At 34.8% G+C, this 12,657-nt stretch overlaps 3 protein-coding genes and 1 pseudogene across 4 annotated transcripts; 2 read left to right on the forward strand and 2 right to left on the reverse strand.

The window, feature by feature from the left end:
• Positions 1 to 1,261: 1,261 nt before the first annotated feature.
• LOC130406872 (phospholipase A2-like) lies at positions 1,262 to 2,687 on the forward strand (annotated as a pseudogene).
• A 60-nt stretch (positions 2,688 to 2,747) lies between these two features.
• On the reverse strand, positions 2,748 to 5,205 carry asgrl1 (asialoglycoprotein receptor-like 1). The gene is made up of 8 exons (XM_056729641.1): positions 5,125 to 5,205; positions 4,546 to 4,596; positions 4,257 to 4,340; positions 4,058 to 4,150; positions 3,936 to 3,971; positions 3,434 to 3,573; positions 3,237 to 3,349; positions 2,748 to 3,159 (listed from the first exon to the last, which is right to left on the reverse strand). Exons 2-8 carry the CDS (start codon positions 4,592 to 4,594, stop codon positions 2,994 to 2,996), a joined length of 681 nt encoding a protein of 226 aa, XP_056585619.1. The 5' UTR covers positions 4,595 to 4,596; positions 5,125 to 5,205; the 3' UTR covers positions 2,748 to 2,993.
• A 2,154-nt stretch (positions 5,206 to 7,359) lies between these two features.
• Positions 7,360 to 9,544, reverse strand: si:ch211-170d8.8 (C-type lectin domain family 4 member E). Of its 2 annotated transcripts, XM_056729785.1 has the most exons (7): positions 9,499 to 9,544; positions 9,211 to 9,318; positions 8,970 to 9,047; positions 8,804 to 8,881; positions 8,107 to 8,246; positions 7,905 to 8,017; positions 7,360 to 7,825 (listed from the first exon to the last, which is right to left on the reverse strand). In XM_056729785.1, exons 2-7 carry the CDS (start codon positions 9,278 to 9,280, stop codon positions 7,681 to 7,683), a joined length of 624 nt encoding a protein of 207 aa, XP_056585763.1. In that variant the 5' UTR covers positions 9,281 to 9,318; positions 9,499 to 9,544; the 3' UTR covers positions 7,360 to 7,680. The 2 variants fall into 2 exon arrangements, with proteins under 2 accessions (XP_056585763.1, XP_056585764.1); XM_056729786.1 differs by lacking the exon at positions 9,499 to 9,544 and having other exon boundaries at positions 9,211 to 9,420.
• A 1,141-nt stretch (positions 9,545 to 10,685) lies between these two features.
• Positions 10,686 to 12,488, forward strand: LOC130406903 (cytochrome c oxidase subunit 6A, mitochondrial). Its single transcript, XM_056729484.1, has 3 exons — positions 10,686 to 10,843; positions 11,177 to 11,319; positions 12,177 to 12,488. Exons 1-3 carry the CDS (start codon positions 10,747 to 10,749, stop codon positions 12,264 to 12,266), a joined length of 330 nt encoding a protein of 109 aa, XP_056585462.1. The 5' UTR covers positions 10,686 to 10,746; the 3' UTR covers positions 12,267 to 12,488.
• The last annotated feature ends 169 nt before the right edge of the window (positions 12,489 to 12,657 follow it).

A 12,657-nucleotide genomic window follows, 5' to 3' on the forward strand; every position in this document is an offset into this window, starting at 1 on the left:
AAAGTAATTTTAAAAAGCCTTCTACCTATTCCTGACATATGTACATTATTTATCATTATAAAGAGCGATGTACCAAAATGTAAAAACGTCAATAGAGCAATTTAAAAAAGAAATATGACTTTGTGATGGTAGCAGGTTCAATTGAATAGTGTTTAAACTAGATTTGGGCTTTTTCTTGGTTTTCTCAATCATCCTAAATGATTTTGAATAATTGGTTATTTAATGCAACTAATGAAAATCATAGGTTTGCACAAACAAGTATTTTAGGTAACAATACAAACACCACTGTGTGAGCCATCTGCTGTTCACCATTAAAATCATTATAAAATTATTTTATGTACAGGTTTTGGAGCTTATTAGCCTTTTGTTTTTTCTGTTGATTCCAATTCGCAAGATGACATCTCACCAACAGAGCCCAACACATTACAAGTAGAGATCCACAGAGACCATTGTAGTTTCCATTCCCATTAAAACCATTCTGTTATTGTTTTTATTGGATTATATCAGAAAAAGATTTAAAGTACACAATTTAAAAACACTGATGATGGGACGACAAAACATTTTAAGCAACAAAACCTGAGCTGTTTGAAGGCCTATGTCTTTGGCTAATAAACCCCTGTTAACGTGAATAACCAATTAAACTGTGATTAAGCATTAAATCAATTATCTTTGCTATCTGGGTTGCGCGGTTGAGAGTAAGGCTGCGTCCAAATACCCCCACTCACTATCTTTGCACTTGTTCACTTTCATGACGTATTTCCTGTTTTTGGCCCAGTAGGCCGCTGCAGTAAGGGGAGATGTCACAGCTTGTAAATTGGACACACTTCCCGGCATTTAACCCAGCAAACACAGAACGTTCCCCTAAAGATAATTTTTGGTTCCTTTTTGGTAATTTTTTTGGGAACCAAAACGTTATTTTCAGGTTTTATTTTTCGCAACCAGAAAATAACATTACCAGAACGTTGCAGGCTGTTTTTTTAAATAACCAGAAAATAACGTTCCCTGGTGGTTCTTTTTTGGTTATTATTTTGCAACCAGAAAATAACGTTCCCTGGTGGTTCTTTTTTGGTTCTTTTTTAATGGTAATAGAGGAATCAGGTGATCCTGGACACTGAAAGGTTGCGCGGAATTGAGTTTCCTGATATTGTAAGCAGTCCTTTTGCTGAATGTTTTGCCACCCAGGAGGGCATGCGCCGGTGTGCTCATGTGGTGTTCACGTAGTAAAGTGACGACAGGTGCATTCCCTCTATAGAGAGCCTCCATGAACTGTTCTATCGAAGTCAACGAAGTTGACGCAACTCTCTCTTTCAATGGCTCTGGTCAGTTGGAAAGTAAGGCATTTTTCTGTTTTCGTTTTCAATGGATTTTCTTATCTGTAAATGACAGAAGAACCGCAAAATTGATTCGTTTTTCCAACGCTTGGTTCTGGATTATTAGTAGAAGATAAAAACAAGGGCCTTTTTTTTCTTAAACAAAATAAATGACCAGAAGCTACATGGACCAATAATGCTCTTTCGTGTTTGTATTTCATATTTGAATTACTTGTTTTAAATGCAATTGAATATATTGAATAAAGGGCACTTTAATAAAAATTTAAATTTACCACAGCTTAATAAAATTAAATAAATATAGCTTGTGTGTGCATGTATAAATGACTAGCTATGGGGTTTATTGTTTCCAAAATTTTAGTTAATATTATTAGATCTAATCAATTGTACATTATTATCAAGCACTGCTAAACTGTTATTTTTCAACAGTTCTGGCGAGCTTAGACTACCGTGCTCTGTGGCAGTTCAGGGATATGATTATCTGTGCCAACCCTGACAGCTGGCCTGTACTGGACTATGCTGATTATGGATGCTACTGCGGCAAGGAGGCTCGGGCACACCTGTGGATGAATTGGACAGGTTAGGCTTAAAGGTCAGATTAAACTGGAATCAGGATAGATACACATGTACCAGTACGCTGTCTTGTTGCTCTTAGAAAAACGGATGATAAAATAATGATTTTTTGAATGGTCCATATTTTGAAATCTAGATTTTGAACATTTCCTTTAAGAAAATGTACTGGCAAAAGTTTAGATTTTGGTCTTAAGTGTACATTCTTGATACAATGTATATTGTTTAGCACAACAGTTCAAATGCATTGTGTATATTTGTAGGTGCTGTCAGGTGCATGATGGGTGCTATAGTGATTCATGGCAACAAGACGACTGTTTTGGTGTTTTAGACAACCCCTACACTGAAGTTTATTCCCACTCATGTGATAAGGCTGCAAAAAAGATCACCTGCAATGGTAAGGCGCTATACTCACAAAATAGATTGTGTCAAAAAAGCTAATTTACAATCTTTTTAGTTTTTAAATGAGAACTTGGTTCAAAATATGAATTGAAACAAGTTTAATCATGACACAAGAGTTATTAAAGGCATATGCTGAACCTTCTTGATAATACCTCAGGAGGGCAAACTAAATTGAAATGCATCTGAATTGCATTTTCTCATATAAATAATTGTGACCAAGCTGGACTGTTGTTTTTGTTCCTTGCAGCTGACTCGAATCGCCCCTGTGAGATGTTTATCTGTGAATGTGACAGAAAAGCAGCCGAATGCTTTGCGCAAGCTGGTTACATCCCAGAGCACGAGCATTATCCCAGTGAAAACTGCAAATGACCTGGCAATCCAGACAGGTGTTAAGATTGCTTTTATGGGAAAAGACACTGTCATTATGTGTCATTAAAGAGAAAAATGTTATCTCATCTCACAGCTTTATTCTTTTTCATGAATACCAGATATATGTGTTGTGTGTTTATACCCTTGTAGATGTCTGGTGGGTGTACGCTACGTTTGTAGGTTAGGTTCAATTACATGAGATTGATGATACAGAACATACATATAATCATTTATAATATTTAAAAACAACACATTGGTTGTAATCCTGACCAGCATCCATCTATGATAATGTTTAGATGATTGTTATCCGTGTGATATTGTTTGTCATTTGCTCTTGGGTTTGCCCTCACAGATGTAAGGGCAAGAAAGCGTGCAGTCAGCATCGTTCCAAAGCCTCCGTTTCTCCACACGGATCCGTCCGTGAAGCTGTCCACAATCCTCACCGTTCAAACGGACGTCCCAGTTATCAGGCTGACCCTCGTCCCAGTAGCTGAAAGACGGTTGAATGAATACATAAAAAAAATGCATTTGTAGGTTTGGTTCCAATTAAACTGTCTATATTCTTACTGTTCGGTAGCTTTAAAATCCATTCCATCTACCCAGGACCACTGCCCCTCCTCTTTCTCAACAAGCCCTATCCAGTAGCTGACCTGCAGCTTTACTATTGAAGAAAGGAAGTCCTGGTTTAAAGACACAGACAGTCACATTTAATCTCACATAAAAATCCAGAAATTAGAATGCTTAATTGTATGCTTTTGTCTTACAAGCTCATCCAAGTTATTCACCACCACTAAGTGTGCATTTTTCCGGATACAGTTGTTTTCAGCATTTTGCCAGCTCTGCGTGATGGTTGACTGAAAGTAGCAGGAGTCTTTAAAGAACACCCAGTTTTCCTCACAGGGACCTGTAAAAACAACCAAACACACACACACATCAAATCAATAATAAATATAAAAAAAAAAAAAAAATATTCATCGAATGTCTGAAGGTACACTAAAAGATAAATGTAAGAAATATTTAATCAATAGTTCATCAATCAACATAAGCACACAACAGTCAGTGATAACAGAAATGCATGGCGGTGTGAGGGCTGTCAAAATGTGAAAGTGGGATAATAGAAATAAGAAATAATCTGAAATTTGTGTAATTTATTAGGTTCTTCATTCACATTTTCAATTTGCAATGTTTTCTTTTTAAATAAAAAAAAGATTAAATGCATCTGGTCTTAATCTTTTAAACTGCTCTTTATGTCATGAGGACTCTTACCTTGTACTATACGTTCAGGGTTTAAAGATGGAATTTCTGGGAGAGACAGAGAGCGAGAGAGATTTACAAAAATAAACATTAAAAAAAGGAAGAAGAGAGACAGAAAAACTGTCACCAGTTACCAAACTGTAGAGGATTGGAGGCTTCTTTGATAGAGGAATCAATGGTCTTGAGAGAAAACGTAACATCAGCTACCTCTTGACTGACCTGAGACACTGACAAGAAATCTCATTTTACAGAGGAAACATTGACATTAAATAAACAAAACTAATGTTATTTCATATGACTATAAAACTTTAAGGAAAAATACTGACAACATACATTTAATTCCTACAGCCACCGTCAGTATGAGCATATAAAGGGTGAGAACACCACAGATAATGTACATCTTTCTGTTTTGTCTGCCTGAAAGAAAAATGTTTGACAAACATATAACACTTGAAAATTGCTTTTCAGTTTATATAAATATTTGTTATTTATTCAAATGTATAATTAATAATTGTTAATGTTAATTCTCGATAATTGTAATGGATACAAAAATAAAATAAATGTTTTTTTGCTAGCTTACCAAGTTCAGGTAAAAATTTCGGAGCAGTGTGGTTTATCTCACCCTGGGCTATCTCAGATGAGCTGAACCGGTCATATGTTATAGATTCCATGTCTGAAGAGAAAAAAGCAGGCTGTATGATGTATTTGCATCAGATGTTTAAAATGTTCTCTTATTTGCCATTTATTAACTTTATAATGACTTAACATCAAAACAGTTCATAGGCTATGTGTAAAAACAGAGAAAACACCAAAAATGGAGCAGTGAACAAAGAGACTAAGTCTAAATGTACTATCTGCAAGAGTTTCAAGGACGTGCCACGAACTGTTGAATATTAACCAGACTGACACATTTCATCTGAACTTCATCCATCACAAACACATAGAAGGAAAACACAGCAATTCAGCACACGACAAATTAAACCATTTTTTTTGTATTTCAGTGATTTATTCTCTAACAGACTTACTTAAGTTACAAAAGATGCAAAACTGTATACAATACTCCATGTTTTAACATCAAACATAATTTTATGTGATATTTTCTACAGTATTTTTAAAGTTGTACATATTTCATACATTGAGGACAGTAACATGTACTTGCACGAAGACACAATAAATGATTCACAAATGTGTCAAATCTTACTTTTAAAGAGACAGTTTATATTTGCTTTCCCTCTTCTGCTGCTGTCCTGGTGAGCAATTTCTGTTATTCTGTCCTTGCGCAATGTTGCAGACAGCAGAATCAACAGTCCTAACATCCCCTTCAGTATTTACCTTAACAGCTCAATTTGAAAATTGTAACACTTGCATCGTCCAAATGTGTGTGTGAATATAATAAAGCATGGTATCAATAACTGCCTGTGATATGAACATTTTGATTTTTTGATTATTGATAGGAATCAAAAAACAAAATGTTCATTGATTAACTGAAATAATATGAAGTTTTAACTTCTGAACCTAAATCAAACAGACATTTATTCTATATATAGATAATTGCAGCTTGAATGTGAATTGAAAATTAATACATTTTTAAGAAGGTATATTTTCATTTCAAATCTTTATCTAAATAATGCATTTTACATTTGTGAAGCATTAAGAAAATTCACATTTGTATAAAAGTTCCTATATTGAAACATGAAAGGGGCTTCCATTGTAACAAGCACTTTATTTACCTCAACACTAGAGGTCCTCAGTGCCTCTTTTTATTTGGGATTTTGATTTGCACATTCCATTCCATTCCATTTTCTACCGCTTATCCGAACTACCTCGGGTCACGGGGAGCCTGCGCCTATCTCAGGAGTCATCGGGCATCAAGGCAGGATACACCCTGGACGGAGTGCCAACCCATCGCAGGGCACACACACTCACTCACTCATTCACTCACGCACTCACACCCTACGGACAATTTTTTCCAGAGATGCCAATCAACCTACCATGCATGTCTTTGGACCAGGGGAGGAAACCAGAGTACCCGGAGGAAACTGATTTGCACATCATCTTCACTATTTGTAACCTTTTAAATTATAAAAACATTTACTACTGCTATTCTGAGCATTCGTATTTCTTCTTGTATTGGTTTACATCCTGGATAGCCCATAAACACTTAAAATGTATCAACGTTTAATAAACAAGTTTGTTTAAATAGCCTAAAATAAACACATACAAAATAACCACTTGAATACTTTACATAAGAACAGCATAAAAATGAATGGCACAAGTAAGGTAGAGCTTTGTTAAATATGGTAAACTGTAGTTGTCTGTTATCAATAGAAATGATTTACAGTAGAAGGTGTACAGATGTGCTCAAATTCAGAAGCCCACTTCAGAATAGTCCAATGTTTTGTTCTTATCCATTCATCTGTGATTTTAGCTGTGTGTTTGGTTAATTATTTTGTTGGAGGACCCATGACCTGAGATCGAGCTTTGTAACACCCGGCATTACGTTTCGCTCCAGAATATCTTGATATTTCATTGTCCCTGCACAGATATAATGCACACTATGTCAGATGCAGCAAAGCATTCTCAAATCGTAATCAAGCCTCTTCCATTTTTCACTGTAAGTATGGTGTTCACTTCCTTGGAAGTTTGATTTTTTTATGTTTGTCATTCAAAAGTGGAGTCCTCATTGGTCTTCTTGCTCAAAATGCGACGGATGGTGCTCAGAAACTGATATACCTTCACCTTGGAGTTCAGCTTGTTTCTCTTTGACATTCATCCTTGGTTCTTTTTCTGCCATTCGCACTATCCTGTTCAATCTGGGGTCGATTTTTCTCTTGAGGCCGTGCCGAGGGACGTTGGCTCCAATTCCATGGACCTTAAACTCTGTAATAATATCTGAAACTGTTGTCATAGGAACATCGAGCTGCTTGGAGATGGTCTTAGCCTTTAACTTTGCTTGTCTATTATTTTCTTTATGAGCTCCTCAGATATACATGATACAATAGCTTTTAATTTCATCACTCTTCAGGAGGAATGAAGCATTTTTCAATAAGCTGGAAAGTTACCAACAAATTTGAGCACGTCTGTAAGTGTACAGTCAGTTAATAATAATCAGAAGGATTGTAATGAAGACCAACTCTGCTGTAAAAAAGATCTTATATCTGATAATTTTCATTCATAACTGAAATAATTAATCATTAACATAATTCATTAACTAATATGACAAATGACAACTGGGCTATCATCTGAATATTTAGGTTATCTTGTTAAGTTTAATACAGAACATGAACTCAAGCAATACTGAAAAAAATTACCTGGGTGCCTTAAAATTAATTTAGAGTTAATTCATCTTAAAAATATTAATTAACTCATTTAATGTCTCATTGCGTTGAATAAACTCATTGAGTTAACTAATATTTCAGTTGAATAAAAATATTTGTTAACTCAACCAACAAAACAATACATAATTTTAAAAGAATATATTATATAATATGAACACATGAGTACCCTAAGAAATGCATGCACAAGCTTTAAAATGTCCACATTTTCCTTCAATGTAACAACTAAGAAGTGGGGTTATGACAACAGTACTCACTTTAATTATAATTAACATTTTCTTAAACACTCTTCTATAACGATAAATTAAATATTAATATCAAATGATATTACTACAATATTAATAGCTAGAATGTAAAAATTGGAGACACAGAGCATAAAATAACACATACAATTTCAACTGTCATGTGGGAAATATTTCCTGTTACACACTTTTCTTCAGTTGGTGTTCACAAATATAATTCTTTTTTTTCTTACAGTCAGGATCATGCAATTGCTTTGAACGCACAGTGTCAGTTCCTTCTAAGTAGACGCATGACTCCTCATCACCAGGATCTTCATTCCAGAAACTATAAAGAGGTAAAAACCATCTCAGTAATCATAAAAAAAAACGTCTAAATGTTTACAGTAAAGGGAATATGTTCTTACTGTGAACTTGAATGATTATCGTCTGCAGTTACCCAGGTCTTTTCCACCATTTTATCTCTCTTGAAACCAATCCAGTAGTCCCTGCTCATTTGAACAGCAGTTGATATGAACTCCTAAAATCAAGAGGGAACCGTCTCTGCTTATATTCTTATGATCAACTCAAAATAGATAATAGATTAAGAAAATATTGCAAAGTCTCTACCAGCTCCTCTTTGCTGTTTACAACCATCAGGTACGCCCCAAGATCATGGCATAAAGACATTGATAAATCCCAAGACACATAAGCATTTACTAACAAATAGCAGCTATTACTATAGGTCATCCAACCATCCGAGCAGGGTCCTGTGACATGACATTATATGAAAAATGTTAACAGACCCAATCATTTTTTGCATGTAAATCTATCAAAAGTTTATATTTTAGTTGTATTGCTGTGTACGACTTCATTTCATGTAAGCACAATTTTTTAATATTTGAACACTTCATTTAATTTTTAACAAAATATTTTAATAGATTATAAACCGATGTTTAAACTTATTTCGTTAATTTTAACTATTTTTGTAACATACCCGCTCATTCTCCTTCACAACTCCTTCTTGGTGGAACATTCTTCCTAACTCAGTCCGGTCAACCACATCTTTCACAACATTAAAAACACTACTTAAAACCCATCTCTTCTGTGAATACTTGACAGACAAACGAGAAAAAAAAGAAAAAAACTAACCCTCACCCTTTCTCTCAACAGGTATTGATCTAGCGTTTGCTGAAACTTGTAACTCTGCATTAGCACCTATCGTATTATTTCTCCTGTATGACATATCACTTATTGCTCCCTGAACTCTCTCTAAGTATTTTTGGATTAAAGCGTCTGCTAAATGACTAAATGTAAATGTAAATACCTTTGTGCTGAAATGGAACAGGTGTATTTTCCTCAAAAAGAAGACCTCTGTTCTCAACACTCTTTGGTTTCTTGGAGACTTGAGGATGGTAAATCAACAACAAAACCGTAACTACCGAAAACAATTAACAATGAAATATGTGATAATCCACTTTGGTTTTACTTACAGTTGAGTCCTGTTACGATTCCTATTACCAAGAACGACAAGATTAGAAGAACCAGAAACATACCACAAGCCACTTTGCCTAAACATGACATAAGGAAAATTACAGTAAATCGATTTTTAAATGACATGTTCAAAGAGTATAAATGCATACAAATAATAAAATACAATATGTTTTTGCTTTTAGAAAGGAGGGGAACAAAAATGGACTTAGGTGAATAGACAACAATTTTAATGTTACTTGCCTTGTTGGTAGAAGGGATCCACCCTGTCAGGATCTCCCTCTACATCATCTATACGGTTGTTGGCCTGCATTCCTGTGGTCAGCCTATAGCCTGATTATTATAACACATCTGCATAATAAGAATAATAAGGTTTTCTCAACCTTCCATGAAACACTGCAGGTTCAATTATAAATATGTGTAACATTCACACCGTTAACATATTAACATCGAACATAAACTGAATATGTAAACAGCTGTTTGATGTTTACATTTTTAAATAACATATTAGAAAACTGTTGTTTTACTTACTGATAAAATTTCCTTTGTGACACATGCAGTTTCCATACAGCCCAACATGGAAATGTTTGTGGAATGGTAGAATGACGCAAGATGGGCTGGACTTTTCCTCCCAACCAAAGCTTGGGGTTTTCTGCCAAAGGCATGTCACAGTTGCCAGAACTGCATGACTACATAACTATAAAATATAAATATCTGTGTGGTATATAAGAAAAACAACTGTGTAAAACCTACTTGCATTAAAAGTTAAGAGAATTTAACCTAAAATAAAAGCAGAATACACAATAGACAAAGAGAATGAATGCTGTTGTTGTGGTGGTGTTAACTGTATTCCTAAGGACTCACTGATAACTATAAAATGGTATTCATACTGTTTATTTTAGTTGGTGTTGGGAAAAAAACAATAATTATTTATATTTATTTACATTGTCAACATTGTATTTAAATTAAAACACTCTGTCTGGAAAGTAAATGTACCATTCATTATTAAGTAATGTAAAAAACTCAGACGTAAATTACAGTAAAAGACCGCAAATGTACACGAAAAACAGGGAAAACTTTATTTACGGCACCCCATCTGCTTTTTCTGGGATTTTTTACAGTATACTTACAAATCTGCATCAAACGTGGGCAGAAATAATCATCATTAAATCCTTAAATTAAACATGATCAGTCACAAGCTGTAAACATTACACATTTCAGTATATTTTCATGATGTTCAATTAAATTGAACAATTTTTAACACATTTTAAGACAAATACCAAACTTTGTGTTTTAAATTAAATATTGTTTCATACAGAACATACTACAGGATATAGACCAACACTGGTCCAGAAACAAACTTTTGTTAATTTTATTTATTGTCACATGTATAATTAAGTTTTAAAGATATTAAATATGGAGTCATATTTCAGTTCTAAATTAAAATTATAATGTTGAATATTGTTGTAACATTTGTTTTTAAATTTGTGTAAAAAAACAGGAAGTGCTTCTGGACCAGTGTTGTTTATGTTCTGCAAAATGGTTTGTATGTAATAAAATACGATATATGTATATCATAAGTTACTCAACAACACAAATTACTTAAAATTAAGAGTATGAAGAGCAATTTAAATCAATCAGTTACGTAGTATCAATTGCAGGTAATCCACCAGTAGTTTTGATGGATCTCCGCGCCACTAGATGGCGAACGCGTCAGTTTCCTTCACAAACATCCGCCTTAAAGCTTCTTCCGCCTCTGAAGTTTCTGTATCCGCAGAGATGGCTATGATCGGACGTCTCTCCCAGAAGCTCTTAAAATCTTCTGCTCTGATCCAGAGCCGTAAGCTTTCAGCTGCAGTTCACGGCGAGCAAGCAGGTCAGAAACTCTCTCCATATATCTTCAAAATACGCTGTAATATAAAGCTTGACTGTTATAAATAGCGTTAACTCTATAGTCTTTGACCTTGTGGCTATGGAGCTGATCTGGAGGGTTATTTCATGTAGCGGTGTTATTGATACTGAAAGCAGCTGATTAGCAGTAATTTTTATTTGTTGTGTGAGAATTAACCAATCGACAACTGAATAATAACTAAACTGAATTAACCAGGTGGAGTAACTGACACTGACGGACTGTGCTACGAGTTAATGGAAATTCGTCATACCTTAACAATGCTAACTCTATGTTCATCATATTTATGTTCATATTTAGCCAAGACATGGAAGATTCTGTCGTTTGTGGTGGCGCTGCCTGGAGTGGCTGTGTGTATGGTGAACATGTACCTGCGGGCACAGCAGCACGACCACGGACAGCCTGAGTTCGTTCCATACAGTCACCTACGCATCCGCAGCAAGGTACAACTGAATAAAAGCCATTTTTGGTCCTTTATTTGGAGTCTTTCTAGTATGCACTGCACAGTATGCACACTCACCGAGTCTGGTATTGTGCTAAATATGTGTTTTCAGAGTTTCTTAAAGATAAGAGCCAAGTGATCTCACTAATGGAGTGAAATATTATGAATGCAACTGGTCCTCACTAGATAATAAGATATAAATAAAAAGACTGAAAAAAATAATTGTTTCTTTAAATCTAACTACATAAGTTATACATGTATCTGAGAGGTTTGGAGTTCTGTATCATTAGCCTAATTAAAAATCAATGGAGGTCTATTGAGCTTATTACATTAATTTAGAGGACCAATGTCACAATATAAGTTATGATAAGACAAATATGGCATTATATCAAATGAAAGATTTAATCACCTGAATTTTGTATAAATGACATGGGGTAAAAGACCAGCTAAAATGCATTTCACCGCAGTACAGATAAACCTGTAACGGTCAACCAATCAGAATTCAGAAGCTTATAGCAATTCATTTTTACGCTGGTTATAAACATGTATTGACGGCACACATGAAACCGAACTGCTAGAAATGAATTGTCAAAAACACACAATATTTAAAAAAAATGTATGGAGCGAAGTCATTGATAAGGATGATGGTTTTATAATTGACGTACTTCTGTGTGTCAGCCAATCTTGAAATAGTCAAATCTTGGCTCGGTTGATAAGTTGATTTGTTTTTATCCCAATGACATTCTTTGTAATATTTTTATTTACATTTTTACTGAATATAAATTTGCTTGTATTTTCCTAGTCAACCAGTACACTAACCGCTTTTCTCTTTCATTCACTGAAATATTGTCTCTCCAGCGTTTCCCATGGGGTGATGGCAACCATTCACTCTTCCATAACTCCCACCTCAATGCTCTTCCTGACGGCTATGAGCATCACGATGAATAAAGGGTGTTTGGAACGTACCCCCAACAGGGACCAGAGACCTGGACCACTCCTCAGTTTTATTCAGTTTACGTGACGTCTCTTCAGTTCGTTGAGCTTACCTCTGTGCTGTCCACCTTCTGTGAAAGCACCTTACGGAAATAGTGACGTCTACTCCTGGACCATTCTATCACATTATCTGCTTCATCTTAACCGAGAATAAATACATGTTCTTTAAATTATAAACTGTGTTCAATATTTGTCTTATTTGAATAGAATGATGATGCGTTCTTGGGTAACTATAAAATATGTCTTTATAATTGTAAAAACAAAAACAACACTTTGAATGTATTGGGGAAATAAGCCTACAATTTGCTGATTTTCTAAAAACTGACTCGAGTGAACTGTGTGAAAA

Source organism: Triplophysa dalaica, chromosome 18, assembly GCF_015846415.1.
Source record: "Triplophysa dalaica isolate WHDGS20190420 chromosome 18, ASM1584641v1, whole genome shotgun sequence".
In the NCBI taxonomy this organism is placed as follows: Eukaryota; Metazoa; Chordata; class Actinopteri; order Cypriniformes; family Nemacheilidae; genus Triplophysa; species Triplophysa dalaica.

What these genes read in the sequence shown, in the direction of transcription:
- si:ch211-170d8.8 (XM_056729785.1), bottom strand. Translation starts at nt 9,280, where the DNA reads ATGCAGGCCAACAACCGTATAGATGATGTAGAGGGAGATCCTGACAGG. An exon ending in AATCGTAACAGGACTCAACT is followed by an intron (nt 8,882 to 8,969) that starts GTAAGTAAAACC and finishes ACCATCCTCAAG; the next exon opens with TCTCCAAGAAACCAAAGAGT. An exon ending in GATAATCATTCAAGTTCACA is followed by an intron (nt 7,826 to 7,904) that starts GTAAGAACATAT and finishes ACCTCTTTATAG; the next exon opens with TTTCTGGAATGAAGATCCTG.
- asgrl1 (XM_056729641.1), bottom strand. Translation starts at nt 4,594, where the DNA reads ATGGAATCTATAACATATGACCGGTTCAGCTCATCTGAGATAGCCCAG. An exon ending in TGAATAACTTGGATGAGCTT is followed by an intron (nt 3,350 to 3,433) that starts GTAAGACAAAAG and finishes TCTTTAAACCAG; the next exon opens with GACTTCCTTTCTTCAATAGT. An exon ending in GATTTTAAAGCTACCGAACA is followed by an intron (nt 3,160 to 3,236) that starts GTAAGAATATAG and finishes ACCGTCTTTCAG; the next exon opens with CTACTGGGACGAGGGTCAGC.
- LOC130406903 (XM_056729484.1), top strand. Translation starts at nt 10,747, where the DNA reads ATGGCTATGATCGGACGTCTCTCCCAGAAGCTCTTAAAATCTTCTGCT. An exon ending in AGTTCACGGCGAGCAAGCAG is followed by an intron (nt 10,844 to 11,176) that starts GTCAGAAACTCT and finishes GTTCATATTTAG; the next exon opens with CCAAGACATGGAAGATTCTG. An exon ending in ACCTACGCATCCGCAGCAAG is followed by an intron (nt 11,320 to 12,176) that starts GTACAACTGAAT and finishes TTGTCTCTCCAG; the next exon opens with CGTTTCCCATGGGGTGATGG.